General features: G+C 41.8%; 1 protein-coding gene across 1 annotated transcript; it reads right to left on the bottom strand.

Moving 5' to 3' along the window:
- Positions 1-3,273: 3,273 nt before the first annotated feature.
- GMNN (geminin DNA replication inhibitor) lies at positions 3,274-6,989 on the bottom strand. The gene is made up of 7 exons (XM_075213165.1): positions 6,882-6,989; positions 6,447-6,509; positions 5,255-5,350; positions 4,806-4,944; positions 4,623-4,705; positions 4,036-4,146; positions 3,274-3,710 (listed from the first exon to the last, which is right to left on the bottom strand). The coding sequence occupies exons 1-7, from the start codon at positions 6,954-6,956 to the stop codon at positions 3,588-3,590; spliced, it is 690 nt and encodes a 229-aa protein (XP_075069266.1). The 5' UTR covers positions 6,957-6,989; the 3' UTR covers positions 3,274-3,587.
- Positions 6,990-16,863: the final 9,874 nt, after the last annotated feature.

Here is a 16,863-nt window from a genome sequence, read left to right as displayed (position 1 = left end):
GTCCCAGCATGCCCTTCCAGCTATCAACTGGTTGTCTACCAGCAAAGCATGCTGGGGCTTGTAGTTCCACAACACCTGGAGGGCCGCAGGTTGGACAGGCCTGCTTTAATCCATCCTAAATACTGCTGCAAGACTGATCTTTCTCACCGCTCTATATGTGTTGCACCACTTTACACATCCCTGCACTGGTTCCGTTTCCTCCAGAATCCAATTAAAATTACTCGCCCTTACTTACAAAGCCATCCACACCACACTTTCATAAATCTCAAGTTTCATATCAAAATACTCTCCCTCCTGCACTCCTAGAGCTACCTCTGACCTGCGCCTACTCTCTGGTAACCACTTCTCACTCCCACCTACAAGACGTCTCCCGTGCTGCTTCCCACTTAGGAATTCCCTACCGCACCCAATCACTTTCCCAATCTTCACACTTTTTTTTTTTTTTTAAGAGCTTACCTTATCCCTGATAAAACTATTCACACTAATGTACCCTCACAACTGTCTCAATCTCCACTCTGAGCCACACATGCTCCTTTTGTTTCAGCTGTGCCATCTGCCACTTAGAATGCAAACTCTCTAATGAGCAGGGTCTTTCATTCCCTTTGTTTTCATAGCTGTATATTTTGTCTACCTTCTATGTCAGTGTTTTACGTATGTATTCTTTTCCGTAGGGCGGAGCCTTAAAATTCTGATTATTTTTAAGATGATGTAAGTGAAAACACAACTGTTCAAAAAGTAAAGGTAACTATTTGTTACCCTTGCAAAGGGCTAGCTGGTGCCTGTTCGATGTGGGGCAGCATGGACAATAAGTCTGTAGTGAACGTGCTCCAATGCAGATTTGGAGATAGTGCTGCACTAGTATCGTTATTAGGACAACAGAATTCCAGAGTACTTAGGTGGGTGGAGTGCAGCTTGCAATTTCATGTGGCTATAAGCCCCTTAAGGTTGTGACTTACTTGGGGTTCTGACCAGGCGCACAGTCTACATGCCAGTGGGAATCCGTGCACGGCTCTCTCTCAGCACAGCTGTCTGTGAATATAGACAGGAGTCACAGTCTATGTAGCAAACTGGTTTGCACTACTACTGTCCCATTGACACTGCACCCTCCGGAAAAGCAGAGAAGTGTCCTCCATTACAAGCTGTAATGGCTATCAATTGTGGCCTTCCCTGAGAGGTGGGTGACAGGCACCAGGAATCCACGCAGTTAAGTCTTACTGGAAATAGCAAGAACTCTACCCAAATAATAAAAAAAACCAGCAACACAAGATTAGAAACATACCAGACACTCTTGGAGATCTCACCTGTCTCCTCCTGGGCACACAAAGCATAGCTAGACTAGTAGCTTCCACAGCAAATAGAATTGTATTAAAGTGGCACTCTTATTAAAAAAAAAATAAGTTTAACAAAAACATAAATCCTTGATTTATTGCAAGTTGATGTAGTGGTCTCTTTTTTCTTCAAGCTATTAACGATTTTTACAAGTCATGTGACTACCATAAAAACCAGTCACATAACAAAGCGGCTTTGAAACAGCCCATATTTCAGTATGCTCTTCACAGTACAATCCCTTCCCTCCTTCCTCTGCCCTTATGGACAGAGGGCTCAGATTTGGGAAATCTCTCCTCAGGAACGAGCTTAGGTGCTGAAAAGCAAACACATTCCAGCTTAGATCTTGTCATCAAATCATAAATTACATTTTTAGAGATCTATTTACTTGGACAAGTTTGATCTGCTCCAGGCTATAATCATTTGCAATATTCCCAGCAACTGTTTCAGTATCACAAGAGCCTGTATGCTACATTTGTAATTGTTACAAATATAGTGGCACTGGACAACGCTAACGTTTGATTTCTCTATTACTAAGGCATTGTCTTGCTGCATGTCTGCCTTTGCTCATCATAAACATTTCCAAAACAGGTCTTTTGTGAAGCATTTATTCAAGTGAATATTGTAGCCTCACCACACAAAAGGAGCTCTGGTCCATCTGTCAATACATTTGTTTAAGCTGATGTATACATTTGATATTGGTAATAAGGGTGCTGGGCACAAATGTTTTAACTCTGCAGCAGTCCCAGAGTTGAGTCATGATCAATTTTCAGTGGGTGGCCAAAGTGGATAAGATTCAGCCATTTATCACTCAGGGAAGTAATCCAGCTGCTTACTCAGTTCTAATGAATTTAGACTGACATGCACAGTTCAATCTCGGTCATTTTCCTACCACTTTCACCAACACAGCCCAAAATGTTTCTATCCAAGGATGGTTTTGGAAAGCCAAGAAAAATAAAAAAAATTGGATAGTAGTGTGCACTAAGCTGTTGGTGTTCCACCTGTGGCCATCTTATGAAGGTGTAGTCACAGTAAGAACCCCCTTTTCCCATTGGCCTCCCTCACCTCTGTAGCAATACATCAGCCTCACCTCCCTCCTGATAAGCCTGCAGGGCCTTGTAGTAATTACTTTCTCCCAAGACCAAACTCCTCTGTAGTAGAGGCAATCTTGAAATAAAATGCAGCTCAGATATTCTACCAGACTGTCATTGACAAACAGTCCCTAGTCAGTGAGATCTAGTAAGAGATATTGTTCCTATCCCAGGCAACAGTATAGTTGTATTTTTGACTCAATCTCCATGTACATGTGTTCTGCTCCTGGCAAGCCATATCTTGTGTGCCAGCTTTTGCAATTAGTGTATAAAGTTTAAGGGTTGACCTCCAGCTGCATTGTGAGTTTGACATAGGGTTAAATTTGGCTTTATTAGCCAAGAATAGACAAACACATTACATGTCACTAGGCATGTGCTATGAGTTGAAGTACTGAAATGTGTACGTGTTATTGATAAGACTGGTTGTTAATCACAATGATTGTTCTGGTGACTGCTCAAGTCCTAATGATGTCAAGATACTCAACCCAATGGCTTCCAATCTTAGTGTAAGACTACATCAAACAAACTAGTATTATGTAACAAGAAAGTCCCTGTAATTGGGCCCGGCTCCTTTTGGAAGAAATGTATACTAGTTAGAATACACAGGCACTTGTTAGCCCCAGGCCAAAAACAAATTAACCTAAGCTAGTATGTCCTTGAACACATTTTGACATGTCAGCTCAGATTAATGTTAAACTTAGATCATATTATATGAGCCAACATGACCTCTTGCCAATTGATAGTACTCCCCACTCATGAGGTTTAACTTATGAGCCGGCCATGTCAATGAGCTGCTCATTCACATCCAACAAGCATTTTCATTAACATGTCCTAAAATAGGATCAGACAACCTATATTGATTGCACTTTCAAACTGAACTTTATTCAAACTATGTACAGTCACCTTTTATCAAGGCTAGTGGATTAAAAACTATTTACAAACATGAGAAAATACACAGTATTTGCAGTTAAGACAAGTGGCCAGCTGGAAGGGCACCTGTGCTTGTACATTCCAAACTAGCAATGGACCATTTTGCTTCCTGAGGATATGACTCAGGAAACCAGAGTCACATGTACCATTAAACAGGTTAAAAGTAGTGGCAGTTACAGCCAATGTACTAGGGCAGATCTGAACCACTTAGTGGCCACAAAAGTCAATGTGCTTTAAAGTTCAAGCATCATCTATACTTGAACTAGATTGCTCTTCCAAGTCTGCTTCATCTTCACACCTTGCTTCTTCCAAGTCCAAGTCCTTTAGGTCTTCAAGACTTTGAGGTGCACTTCCTGTAAGCCTCTGTATGAAGGAAATATACTTTGTCACTACAAATGGTTTAGAGCCTGACCTTGCACAGAATAGGACAGATTTTAGGAGAGCAGAGAACAAACAGTTATACATAGCAAAAAGAGCTATTCACATTAAAGTTTCAGACTCCTTACAGGCAAAATGCAGCCATTGGCTCCATTTAACTTAAGCCTACTGCACTAATTAAACATACAAAACCATATGAATTATGCTGGTTATGCACTGTTCCTACCCATTTTAGGACTTTAAGAAGCTACATTGGAAGCAATATACTATAAACTGCAGGCTTTATATAAAAACAAAAAAACAAACTCACCTCAATTAAGTTAGCCATGTACTGCACATGTCCTGCCAATTCCGTGAGCTCATCATTTTCCTGCTTCAGTCGTGTAATCTCCCCATCTCTGTGCTCTATTTCTTTATGCAACTGTCAGCAAAAGACGATTTAATAAGTGAAATGTCAAAACCAGTTTGGTTACAAGCTACCCCTAAAAATGTACTATTACTTCAGCAAGACATGGGCCTGCAAAGAAATGGTTTTCATTGTTCACAGCAGCTTTAGAGTGCTAAAGGTGTGAACATGGTCACGTCCTACAGGGAAATAATGCCATACAACTACTCATATCTGACTAGTATACAAGAGCAGAGCCACTAAAGACAGGTGCATAGAATGTACTTTGCCATAAACATCACACTACACTGTCTAAGAGTATATAGTCTATAAAACTAAAATATTTTTTTTATAACCAAAGCTACATACAACACATTGCCTTTGTCCCTCAATTTTAACAGCTGTACAGGTACACAAAGCAATGAAACAAAATAAGTCCTATATTTAATAACCTATAAGCATCCATTGTGCCACAAACCACCCCCATTGTTATGGTCCAGAACAAAGATTACCTTTTCATTCTCCTGTAATACTTCATAGAGTGCTTTCCTCCTTTCTTCTGCAAGCTCTTTCCAATATTGGCAAGTTGGGTTTTCTAATAGTAATATATAAAAAAAAAAAAAATAGGGTCAAAAAGTTCCAAGACATCCCAGGTAAACATTAAAGCCGATATGACATGTATTAAAACATTTTACCTTTCACCATGAGCCCATATGCTTCATTTGAACATCCTTTGTTTTCTTGGTGTTCTGGGTCAACAGCAACTTCTACTTTAGCCTTCTTTGATATTATCTGATCACTCCAGAGTTTTCTTTTTGTTGAGTTTTTGATGGTCTATAGAGGGGGAGGAATTTTTTTTTTTACAATGTGTAGCTTGTATACCAAAGACATGAGAAAAGCTGTTCTAAGCATGTACTTCTAGTTGCTGAACAATTTTTTTTTGTTTGAGGTTATGTGAAGAAGGTCAAACTGAACTCAATGACTAACTTAAACTTGTATAATAGCTCTCCCAAGACTCATCTGTACAAAGTTAGAGCATTTTTGCCAGATAAGTTTTAAGGTATGATTTATGCATATTGGATATACAGAATTACCACTTTATATTTGATCTGCATAAAACTTAATTGAGAGCATGTACACATACCTCTTTAGAACGTCCAACAAGTTGACCAGTGGCAGAAGGCTGAATTACTTTAAGAGTTCCTCTTTGAGCCGTTTCTGTTTTGTCTTTGAAGTAGTTCTAAAAAATAAAAATAAAGTCACTGATGCAATGTAGTTAATGTATAGTGCAACATGTGATTGATAATAGTTTACTCTTAAGCCTAGATAACTCACTGTGCCTAATTCAATCAATGGCCTTATGGCAGTGCAAACAAAGATTACATTCAATAGCCAGTTTGATTTTAACTGGCTACACTGCCACTATGCTATAGCAAACAAAGATAGCCACACAGGTTGGAGGTGTATCACTACAGTACCGTGAGAAAGTTACTGATTCACACCACATGCAACATGACATGAGCTAAACTTTCCCACGGCAAGGTTTTTCTGCTGATTATTATCTCACTGTCAATCAACAAAACAAATGTTTGAGACTGTGGGAACCAGCATTGTTAAACACCTTAACCATTATTACAAACCCTTTAAAGTTATGGATTATCACATTCTCAAATTGCAACACTTGACACCAGTGGCTCCTATGACAACAGTACAACGCATGGCTATCTCATGGGAAAATCTTAGCTAAAACTATAGTCCATTCTGACTTCTGTATTTCATTTGTTTAACCCTTTGCAATCTAACTCCTGTAGGTTGAACCTACAGCCAAAGCTTACTTTACATACGATTTTTATGTGACCATACCCAAATTACTGTTATAGTAAACAGTATAGTCCTCAACATAAAAGCACCAGGCTACTATTGTACATAAGGGATAGATGAGAAGCTCTTAATAAATGTATACTATTAAATAGGTCACCACTCTTTAGAGCACACACACACAACTCTAAATGTTTAAAGCATGCATTACATATATCAAAATACTGCTTGCTGGCCCTCTAACTCAAGATTACAAAACAAATTGTATAATAGATAATCCAAACAATCCAGTGGTTTTATGTGACCAAAGTCCAGAAGAGCCTGACCAGACGGTAGATGTATCTAAAAGACACTTATGCAAAGGGTCCATTGAAACAATTGTCAGACACAAGACCTCCCATCTGAACGATCAGACCGCAGATGGAGAAAGCATCTCTAGTTAGATCTTGTTTCCTTTACCCCACACTCCTTTACCCCCACACACAAATTCTACATCTTGGAAATTAAAAATAAGTTACCTTGATTGACAATGCAGGCTTGCCTACATCAGCTCTCTGCTTCAAGTTGGGATTCATGATAACCTGCAGACATTAAGTATTAGAATTTAACTGAGTCACTTGTAGATGGTCTACTGATAAAAATAATTTAGGCAAGTCAACGAGATGTTCTAGGTTTAACAAGCCATCCGTTGTTTGGTGTGATGAGTAACCCTACAATATGTCAATAAGCGCCAAGTAGCCTGGCAACATCACACTAGGAATCCGGACGGAGCATTTAAGTGGGAAGAGAGCTGCAGCAGCCTACTCACATTCCTGTTATACATCTACAAGTCACCACATGCCCGTACATACAGGAGATTGCTCCAGTAATTACCCCACATTGCTGCAGCCTGCACACTACAGAGTACGGCTGCTCACATAGGGAGAGCCCAGCACCGTACCCGAAGAGCTCACCTCCAACCCCAGGGACAGACTGGAGTACAGGGGGGCTGCAGCCACGGTGCACAGCTCGGTCCGAGGCTCAGACATTACACATAACGGGACTACAGCCCGCTCCTCCACTGGCAAATAGAGGTCAGAGCTGGCGCCTCCCTAAACAGAGCCGGCCAATAGCATACGCAAGGCCCAGTGCCGCCAAAACCCGAACTAGCCACAGGTAAATATTCAGCCGCGTACAGGTGATCGTAAGGGGTCTGAGCGCGCACAAAATGGCGGGATGCAGGGTCGCAACACGGGCACTAAAGCTCGCATCTGTCCGCTAACAAACGAGTTGCTTGTGGGCAGCGAAAGCAGATGTCCTGAGAACCGCCCAACGCTCATACACAGAACAGCCTCAGCTCGAGCAACAACAGCAGAAACTCTCCCACCGTAAAGAAGCTCCCGACTCTGTCAGCAGAACCCACCTCTGCTCCAGCACAGTAACCAAAGCTGTCCTTCATCAACTGCGTTCTCCTTCTTCCCGCGCCCCGCCTCTCTTATAGTTAGCGCCCAGCGTCATGTGATCCGTCTTCCCGCGCCCCGCCTCTCTTATAGTTAGCGCCCAGCGTCATGTGATCCGCCTCCCCGCGCCCCGCCCCTTATTTGCTAAGATCGCAGGTGTCACGTGTACCACTGTTCCCGCCTGATAACCTGTGTTAGTAAAGTATTTTATAGATAATAAAAAGTGCAAGTATAAGAGCAGTAACACATAGCAATCTCTATTCAGTATAGTGATGGGAAATCTAGGTCATTTTGAAGATTAGTTCATTCTGATCTAGTTCACACAAAAGATTAGTTCAAAAGATTAGTTAATTTCACTCATTTGACTCAGTAGTTCATGTCACTCATTTGACTCAGTAGTTCATTTAGTTCATTTAGCTCAGTTCAGTTAGATCACTGGCTCTGGAACACTACTGAGAGAAGTGATTGGAGACATAGATCTAGTCTATTACACATACTGTAATACTATACTATACTACATCTCATTAGATGAGTTATAGTCCTGTTAAAATGATCAGATAAGTTTAATATGTCAGATCATTTTTAATATTTTAAAAAGGGCAATCACTTATACAAAAACTAGTAGTGACATGTTGAGCTCTGCAAAGTTAATTACATTTTCATTATTTTTTTTTATTTCCATAATATGCAAATGAAAAAAGACCCAAATTCAGAGTATTATAAAGTGTCACTTTTTTGCTTTTAAAATTGAGATCAGTGCAATCAGGATATAGGGGAGATGTATCAAACCTTAGGGGGGAATTTTTACAGCTGTAAAAAGACCCCAAATAGGCATCAAGTCACTGGGGGCGGGGCCAAAATGGTGCAATTCACGAAGCCCTGCCCCCTACGCCAATACCCCGCTCCAGGAACTCCCAGACGTAAACAACATAATGTTGGCAATTATGACTAATCAGCTTCTGTCATTTATCTAGCAGAGTCTATAAAATGACAGAAACTGATTAGTTGCTATGGGCAACGCTTCCACTTTATCTATCTTGAAGGTTTAATACATCTCCCCTGTATATATGGTGCAGTAAATAGAACTACAGTATATAACATGCAGCACTCAGCAGTGCAGTGTGTCTTGAGCTGACAGGGAAGGGAATGTATCCTGTGACTCATGAGCTAAATGATCTGAATGATTCAAAAGATTCGGAGAGTGGAAAGATTCGAAAGAGTGGAATGATTTGAAGACTCGTATGAGTCACTAGGTGAAATGAACTAGATGAACTAATGAACTCCAGCCAGGAGAATGACTCATGACTCATAGTCATTGATCAGCACCAGAGTCTCACACAATGTCTGAGCACAGCAGCGCCACCTTTGGTAGTTTAGAGGTACTGACTCATGAGTATTAAATGAGAGAGCTGAATAGAAACAAAAGAGCCAGTGTGAATGAGACAGTGAGTGAGGCTGCTGGAGCTGCTCGGCTTTTTCTCTAACTCCTCCCACTTGTTTTAGTTCCCGGTGAACTAATCTTTGTCAGAGCAGTGAACTAAATGATTTAGTTCACTTTGAAGATTAGTTCATTTGAACTAATCATTCATAAATTACCCATCACTAATTCAGTATTCAAGGCTTGCTCACAATGAGCTAGCTGCAAATGCAGAGATCCGTTTCTCTCGATAAACTCATTACATGCATATCTATACAAGAGATTAGTAACAATTTGGTATGTTTAGATAAAATGGATCATAAGGTGGCTCCAACAGCCCTCCTAGTTTTGTAGGTGGTAGGCTATGAAAAGTTTACGTTAATGCATGTAAAATGAATTATAGAAATGTTCCAATGTGTATTCTTGCAAATTTATTAGGTCACAAAATTGTCTTATTTTAGTCTGGGAGATGTAAATTGTGTCTGGTTGCGTGGTTACAAACTAACTTGCATTGCTCAGAATTCGGTTGTGTGTCCCTGTTAGCAGCTGCTGCAATAGAAAATAGGCACTTTTGGAACAAGTAAATTTGGCTGATCAAATCTTACTGTGCAGATTGGTTTGGACTATGTGACACGTGTATTTTTGCACCTATAGAGCGCCCTTAATTTTTGTTCTCATAGTGAATATACATAATCTTGTCACACAATATTATGGGACAAATTAAAAATGAAATCAACTGCACACATACATTTTTTGTTTTTCTGTTGTCAGACATTTCAAGTGCTCTGATCTCACCTAAAGTTATGCTATGGGAAATTTAGTAGTATGGCATTAGATGCCAATATCAATCAAAATCATGTGGCACCTCAGCATCAACATAGAGATGTATGGTTACCAAATAATCTCTTTAATAGATACATATACATTTTTCACTGTTAATTGAGGCATTTTAGAGACATTCTATTCTATCATATCTGGTTTGACCAGCTACACAACCTTTGTAATTCATTAACAAGATAAACTGCAGAGAGCCTGCAAGTGGCCTATTGCTAGCTATCGCAGAGCCTGTGTAATTAGTTTCTTACGAAAGGCATTAGTTGACAATTCTGTTGTGACCTCACAGAAGTGTCTATGGCAGTGGTTCCCAAACTTTTGCAGTTTGCGGCACCCTTAGAGTCTCCATAATTTTTTCAAGGTACCCCTCCAAAATAATTACCGAGCAGTCCCGTTTTATAACTAGTCAAAAAAAAATTTAAGTATTTAGGTCAGGACAGAAATACTTATTACTTTTTTTTTTTACTAGTAATAAAACAGGACCCTTCATCCACACACTCTGTGCCCCTGCATCCACTCACTCTGTGCCCTTGCATCCACTCTGTGCCCCTGCATCCACACACTCTGCCCCCTCTTCATCCACACACTCTGCCCCCTCTTCATCCACTCGCTCTGCCCCCTCTGCATCCACTCACTCTGCCCCCTCTGCATCCTCGCTCTGTCTCCTCTGCATCCTCGCTCTGTCTCATCTGCATCCTCACTATGCCCCTTCTTCATTCCTTTGCCCCTCTATTGCTGTTTCTTATCACCATTCCCCTCCATTTCTTTTTTTTTCTTTTTTTAAGTTTTATTTTTGCAAGGTCATGTTAACAAAAAGTAACAGTTGACTATATGAATTGAAGAGAACAGGTATAACACACATGGACTGCGACCCGCGCAGAACATAGAATCCAAAAAGTCAGTTACATATTTAAGTACGTATAAAAATAGTCAGGTTCTGGGCGCTTGTAAAGGAAAGATATATCAATTTAATATGGATAGGTCCACAATACGCTCCGGCCGGAACGAGACAGCTTAGATGTGTTAAACAATTAACATGCATTAATTGACACTGCCGAAAACAATGATAATGGTAAAAAAACACTACAAACTCAGTGTGATTGCAAATATGGTTAGAGTGCACTTGCAAGCTACTAAAATATGAAATGACAATTGATATGAACCGCAAAAAGAAAATGTAAGGAAATATAATGTCCAGAGTTGTAAAATAAAAATGTTGGTGATGATGAAAAATGCAAGCAAAAATGAAATTGGTAGCCGTTACTCACATGAAGCAGGGATGTCTGGCTGTCTATAATGCAGACAGGCACTTAGTAGCGGTCCCAGAGTCTGTGCTGATGAGGTTAGATATAACGTTGATTTCAATGATAAAAAGCACCCAGCAGAATGCCAATTATTAAAACAAGAATGAGGAAGAAAGTTCTTCTAGTTCCTAAAAGGAAATCCTCTCCTTCTTGTTGAAAGAAAAAATGATCCCGCTCAAATAGCGTGTGCACGCTGCGGGATATCTCCATGTTGAGATTAAATGTATGGATATCAAAATGCCTCCAATAATGGACAGGTACCCAGCAGAATATAGGTGGTGATGATCCAAATGTAGTCCTCCTAATCCCCAACGTAGTCTCTCTCTTTCTCATAAAGTTGAGGCTAAACAGGGGAAGCGGTAGTGCCGCTGCGGATGAGCGCATACATGCTACAGACTGGTCTCCGATGTGGATGTCTGTATATGGTAATGTAAGATGCTAGCATGCTAGTAAGTTGAATAAAACTGAGTTGAGGGACAGTCTCCACATCGGAGACCAGCCTGTTACATATTTAAATACAGAAAATGAGTGACCTAAGATTTTAGACAGGAAAAGGAGAAGAAGAGAGAGAAAAGGAAGAGAGACCAAAGAAACAACAGAAGGAAAGGTGAGGAGTGACTAGATCCATTGAGAGAGGAGGGAAAAGCTCTGAAAAAGGAGATAGTGATACTAGGTTATGCAAAGGGAGGGCTCCCCTGAAAGTAGGAAAGCCACGGGGCCCAGACCTTGGTGAAGGCTCTCGAAGAATTGCGGATAACACTGGTCATGTATTCCATCTGTTCGGTCTGCCAAATTCTATTGATTATGGAGTACAAGGAAGTGGGGCTAGCTGTCGCCAATCTGCCGCCAACTGGCAGGTAGCTGCCGAGAGAATGTGCCTAATTAGTTTATTCTGATGGCGGGATGCCGAGGGAGCACCCATGGGAAGAAGAAAAAATTTAGGCTCCAGGGGAATGTCCACCTGAAGAATTGAGAGAATCAGGTTCTTGATCTCAGTCTCGGTATAACACCTTATAAATGTTCTCTTTTATTCTAACACAGATAGAACTGGAGGCAGCATTCTCATATATCTCAAGACCATTCCTCATCTTATAGCTCTTCACCAAGGTCCCGCTCCCAGGCTAATTCATGAGGTTCTCTAACATTCGAGGTGGAAGAAGCAAGTTCGTAATAAAGGCTGTAAATGAGACCTTTTGTTAAAGATTGTCGTAGGCAGAGGGATTCAAAGGTAGAGAAAGGGCGGGAAGAGAGGCGGTCTTTGACAGTACTATGGAAATGACATAGTAGCAGAAACTGGTAAAAGTGCTTTGAGGAGATGTGAAAATGTGATTGAATATCAGAGAATTGAGGAAATGTCCCAGAACAGGTGAGATGATTGAGAAATCTGACTCCCCGCGAATGCCACAACTGAAATGAACTAGGGTGAAGTCCTGGGGGGGGGGAAGCCCGGGGAGTTAAACAACGGTATTACTGGGGAGGGATGAGGCGATAGGCCAAATTTTTAAGATGATGAGTCCCAAATGGATAATGAATGTGATATAACTGGTTGGAGGAGAAAGCGTTTGGGGCTACCTTGGGAGCCACAAGAGAGAGGATAGCGAAAGCAGCCCCAGATCTTCAGCCTCAATTTGAGACCAAACTGTGGATTCTGTCGGACCACACCATAGGACACACTGAGCGAGTTGGGTGGAGAGATAATATATGCGGAAGTCAGGAATCCCCAGACCCCCTCCCTGCGGGGATCTCTGCAGAATCTTGAGCCGAACCTGGGGCCATCTGCCCGACCAAACAAATCTAGAGACCTGAAATTTAAAGACATAGGGTGGTAAACGAATAGGGAGGGTCTGGAAATAATAAAGCAGTCTGGGAAGGATATTCATTTTAACGGCGTTGATGCGGCCAATCCAAGAAATGTACATATAAGGTCTAACTTTATCAGGTTGAGGAGGCGGGGGAAATTAGCCTGAAAAAAGAGTCGGTAATGTTTAGTGATAAAGACACCCAAATACTTAATTTTTTGAAGACCCCAGTGGAAAGAGAAGGCACGATCGAGTAGTATCTTATCTGCGTCGGAAACATTAAAATCTCAGTCTTGTCTGGGTTGATCTTATAGCCCGAAGAAAAACCATAGAGGTCCAGCTCAGCCAAAAGAGGAGGCACCAAAGTACTGGGATGGGTAATGGACAGCAAGACATTATCCGCGTAAAGCGCAATCTTGTGAGTAAAAGGGCCCACCTGTATACTCGATATCTCGCGGTTATCTCTGATCCTAGCGGCCAGTGGCTCAATAATGAGGGCAAATATGAGTGGAGAGGGGGGCAACCTTGATGAGTGCCATTCATAATCGGGAAAGGTGTCGAGGTCAAGCCGTTAGCAGAAACACTGGCTGAAGGGGAACGGTAGAGAGCTAAAATACCAGTTAAAAATTTGTCAGTGATTAAATCGATAATCCTTCTAGTGCTATCAGAGGCTTCACGCCCCAGGATAAAACCCACTTGGTCTGGATGGATAAGAGTAGGAAGGAGCGGGTTCAACATAGAGGCCAAACTCTTTGCAAATATTTCAAGGTCAACATTAAGTAACGAAATAGGCCTATAACTGGCACAAAGAGAAGGATCTTTCCCCGGTTTCAGAATGACGATTATGTTGGCTCTGAGGGTGGCGGAGTCAAATGAAGCCCCCTCAAGCACTTCATTGAAGAATTTAGTTAGATGAGGACCGAGAACTTTAGCAAACTTTTTGTAGTACTGGGGGGTGAGACCGTCGGGGCCAGGAGCCGAGGAGGATTTCAGTGACTTAACCGCCGACAGAGCCTCTGAAAAAGTGATGTCTGTATTCAGAGAAGATTGTTGCGCTGGGGTAACCATAGAAAGAGGTGTGCAGTAAGGGTAGGAGGCAGGGGGTCACCATGAGGGGAAGGTGCTACAAGCTTTTTGAGGGAGGAATAAAACTCTGAATTTGTTAATAATCGCTGCTGGATCATATGTGATATCGCATGATGAATGCTGACTTATTTTATCAATATGAAGCAGGGCTTATTTTTTTCCTGAGTTTTTCTAGCTAATACAGAGTCGGCGTTATTCGCTTTGTCATAGTAACGCTGCTAAAATTTCTGCATAGTGATGGCCGCCCTGTGTGAAAGAAGTGTATTTAATTGACCCTTCAATGAAGCAATCCTGGGAAGCAGGGCCGGGTCGTGATGAGTTCGGTGTTGCGTAAGGAGAGAAGCTAATCTGAGTTCCAAGGAGGATATTTCCGCTGCTGCTTTTTTTCCTAACAGCCGCTGACTGACTAATCAGTTGTTCCCGTATAGTAGCTTTATGGGCCTCCCATATAATTCCTGGGGATACGTTAGGAGATGAGTTATCTAGAAAGTAATTAGTTATGGAGTTTTCGATATCTAGGCATGTGGAGCTGTTGAGTAAAAGCAAGTCATCTAGGCGCCATCTACTACGCTGTGGGGGGCGGCTTAAGGAGGTCTATAAGGAGAGATACTCCTGAATGATCAGTCCATGTGAGAGGGGTTATGTTTGCCTGTATCACATGGTGAGTGAGTGTATGTGAGATATGTAACATGTCTATGTGTGTGTATAGTTGATGAGGGGCAGAAAAATTTGTATAATCTCTGGCATCCTCATTGCAGAGCCTCCAGGAGTCATATTGTCGATACTAAGAAAGCAGCGAGGACAGGCAGATGGATTCCGGGGAGGAAGAATCACCCGGCCAGGAGGAGGAGGGAGGAGACCTGTCAAGAGACGGATCAAGGGTTACATTGAAGTCATCGCCGATGATGATATGGCCCTGCGCCAATTGCTCAATGTGTTTAAATTTTTTTGTAAAGAAAGGCTTTTGTCTCTGATTTAGAGCATAGACCGAAACCAGAGTAACAGGGGTGAAGCTGAGAGTGCCGTTCACCAACAGGAAGCGGCCTTCCGGGTCTGCAAAAGTCTTGGAATGAAGAAAGGGTACTTTACCATGAATCAAAAAAGCATTGCCCCGTTTCTTACAATCCGCCGAGGCAAAAAAGGTCTGGGAAAACTGCTTACCCTGAAGTTGCGAGTGAACTTCAGTAAAGTGAGTTTCCTGTAGAAACACAATATCTGCTTTTTCTCTCCTACAGTCACCCAAAATAATTGTGCGTTTACGAAGGGAATTGAGGCCATTCACATTCAAAACCTTCAAAGCCATGGCAGCAGCGGGGAGCCGACCTCTGATGATAGCACTAGACACTTGTAAGGGAAACATAGCCACTTAGTACGTCCCAAGAGCAAACAATTTAAGAGAAAGCAAAAAGGTGGATCATAGTCATTGAAGAAAGAAAGGGAAAAGGAAGAGAGAAACAGCCCAATTGGTCGAGAACCCTGAGTGAAAGGAATCCAGGGAGGATTCAAAGACATTATCAAAACACAACAAAGTTAACAATGTCTGAGGGTGCGTGGGGGGTGGTCCTAGGTCTCAGCATAGAAAGCCGCCCAAACCCAAGCAGACCCAAATAAAAAGGCTTATTACATAAAAATTCAATTCTAGCAATTGAACAGTGTGCAAAGGGAGTATAGCATATACATTAACCACTTATAGCATTTTAGAGAGGGGGGGTAAGGACCAGGGTTATGTGGAGGAAGGGGAGGAGGGGGAGAGGGAGGTCATAGCCCGTCAGGGGACAAGATGAGCCATGTATTACAGTAAACAAATATTTTAATTAAACAGTTAGAAACTTATCTCCTGGGAGGATAGGGGGGGAGGGAGGTGAAGAGGAAAGAGGGAGAGGGAAGGAACCTTCGTTCTCCAGACCAACAGTTCAAAAGACAATATAATGCAAACAAAACTACGAAACTTCGAATCCCCTCTGTTTCTTTACTTACCATATTTCACCTTCTTTCTTCTATTTCTTCTATATTTTCTTCTGTTTTCTTACCAATTCGGTGGTGCCCGGGACCCAGCATGTTCTCTCCTGCAACTTGTCACTGAATGTCGGGCGTGATGACGTCACGCCCGACATTCAGTGAGACGCGAGGAGGGAGGAGGATGCTGGGTCACAGGCACTGCCGAATTGGTAAGTTGTTTTTTTTCTCTTCCTGGCCACGGCACCCTTGTGACAGTGCCGCGGCGCACACTTTGGGAACCGCGGGTCTATGGTGATATCCCATAGGCGTCACCAAAATTATCACAATATCTGCGACATTGGTACAATCAGTCATTAGCTATACTACATAATCATCACACCCATGCTAGAGAGAGGAGACAGGAAGAGAGTGAGAGGCTGGATAGATCAGAGAGAGAGACACACACACAAATCTAGAGACAAGGAAAGTGACCAGGGTATAATGAAGAAAACAGCAGGTTGTAAGTAAGGGAAGTGACAGTTGGAGATGTAAGAAGAGTAATGGTGGCCAGAGGCAGTTGGGAAGATCCATGTGACCATTATACACTGTGGAGGAATGTATATAGGAACTGTATATATTTACTTTATCGCTGCAACAGTTTAAGACTGCTGGAGTAAAGAAGGCGTGTAAATAAAGAATATATTTTGCAATATAGAGATGATCTGGTGCCCAAATTATTAAAACATCTGATTGCACTGCACAACAAAGGTACATTTACCTGTGTCCCAACATCTTCACAGAGACTTTGTAATAAAATAACCTGCATGTGCGGGGACGCACTGGTAATTTACATCCATGTCCATGAGCTAGACAGAGCTAGAGATGGAGGTGCACTGTGTAACCTGCAAAGAACTGAGATAGAAGAACCACACTAGGTAAAATAATACGAGCATATAGTATAATAATCACTGATTAACCCGAAAAGAAAACTCAAACCGGGGGGTGCACCCAGACACTGATATGTATTGGATATTGTAGAGAAAGAAAAGACAGTGTAAATTGAGGCACTCCGTGGATGCTCATTAAGATTTAACTTTTATTAGATTGATTAAAATGGA

Source organism: Mixophyes fleayi, chromosome 5 (genome assembly GCF_038048845.1).
Source record: "Mixophyes fleayi isolate aMixFle1 chromosome 5, aMixFle1.hap1, whole genome shotgun sequence".
Lineage (NCBI taxonomy): Eukaryota > Metazoa > Chordata > Amphibia > Anura > Limnodynastidae > Mixophyes > Mixophyes fleayi.
This window is presented reverse-complemented; position numbering and strand designations above follow the sequence as displayed.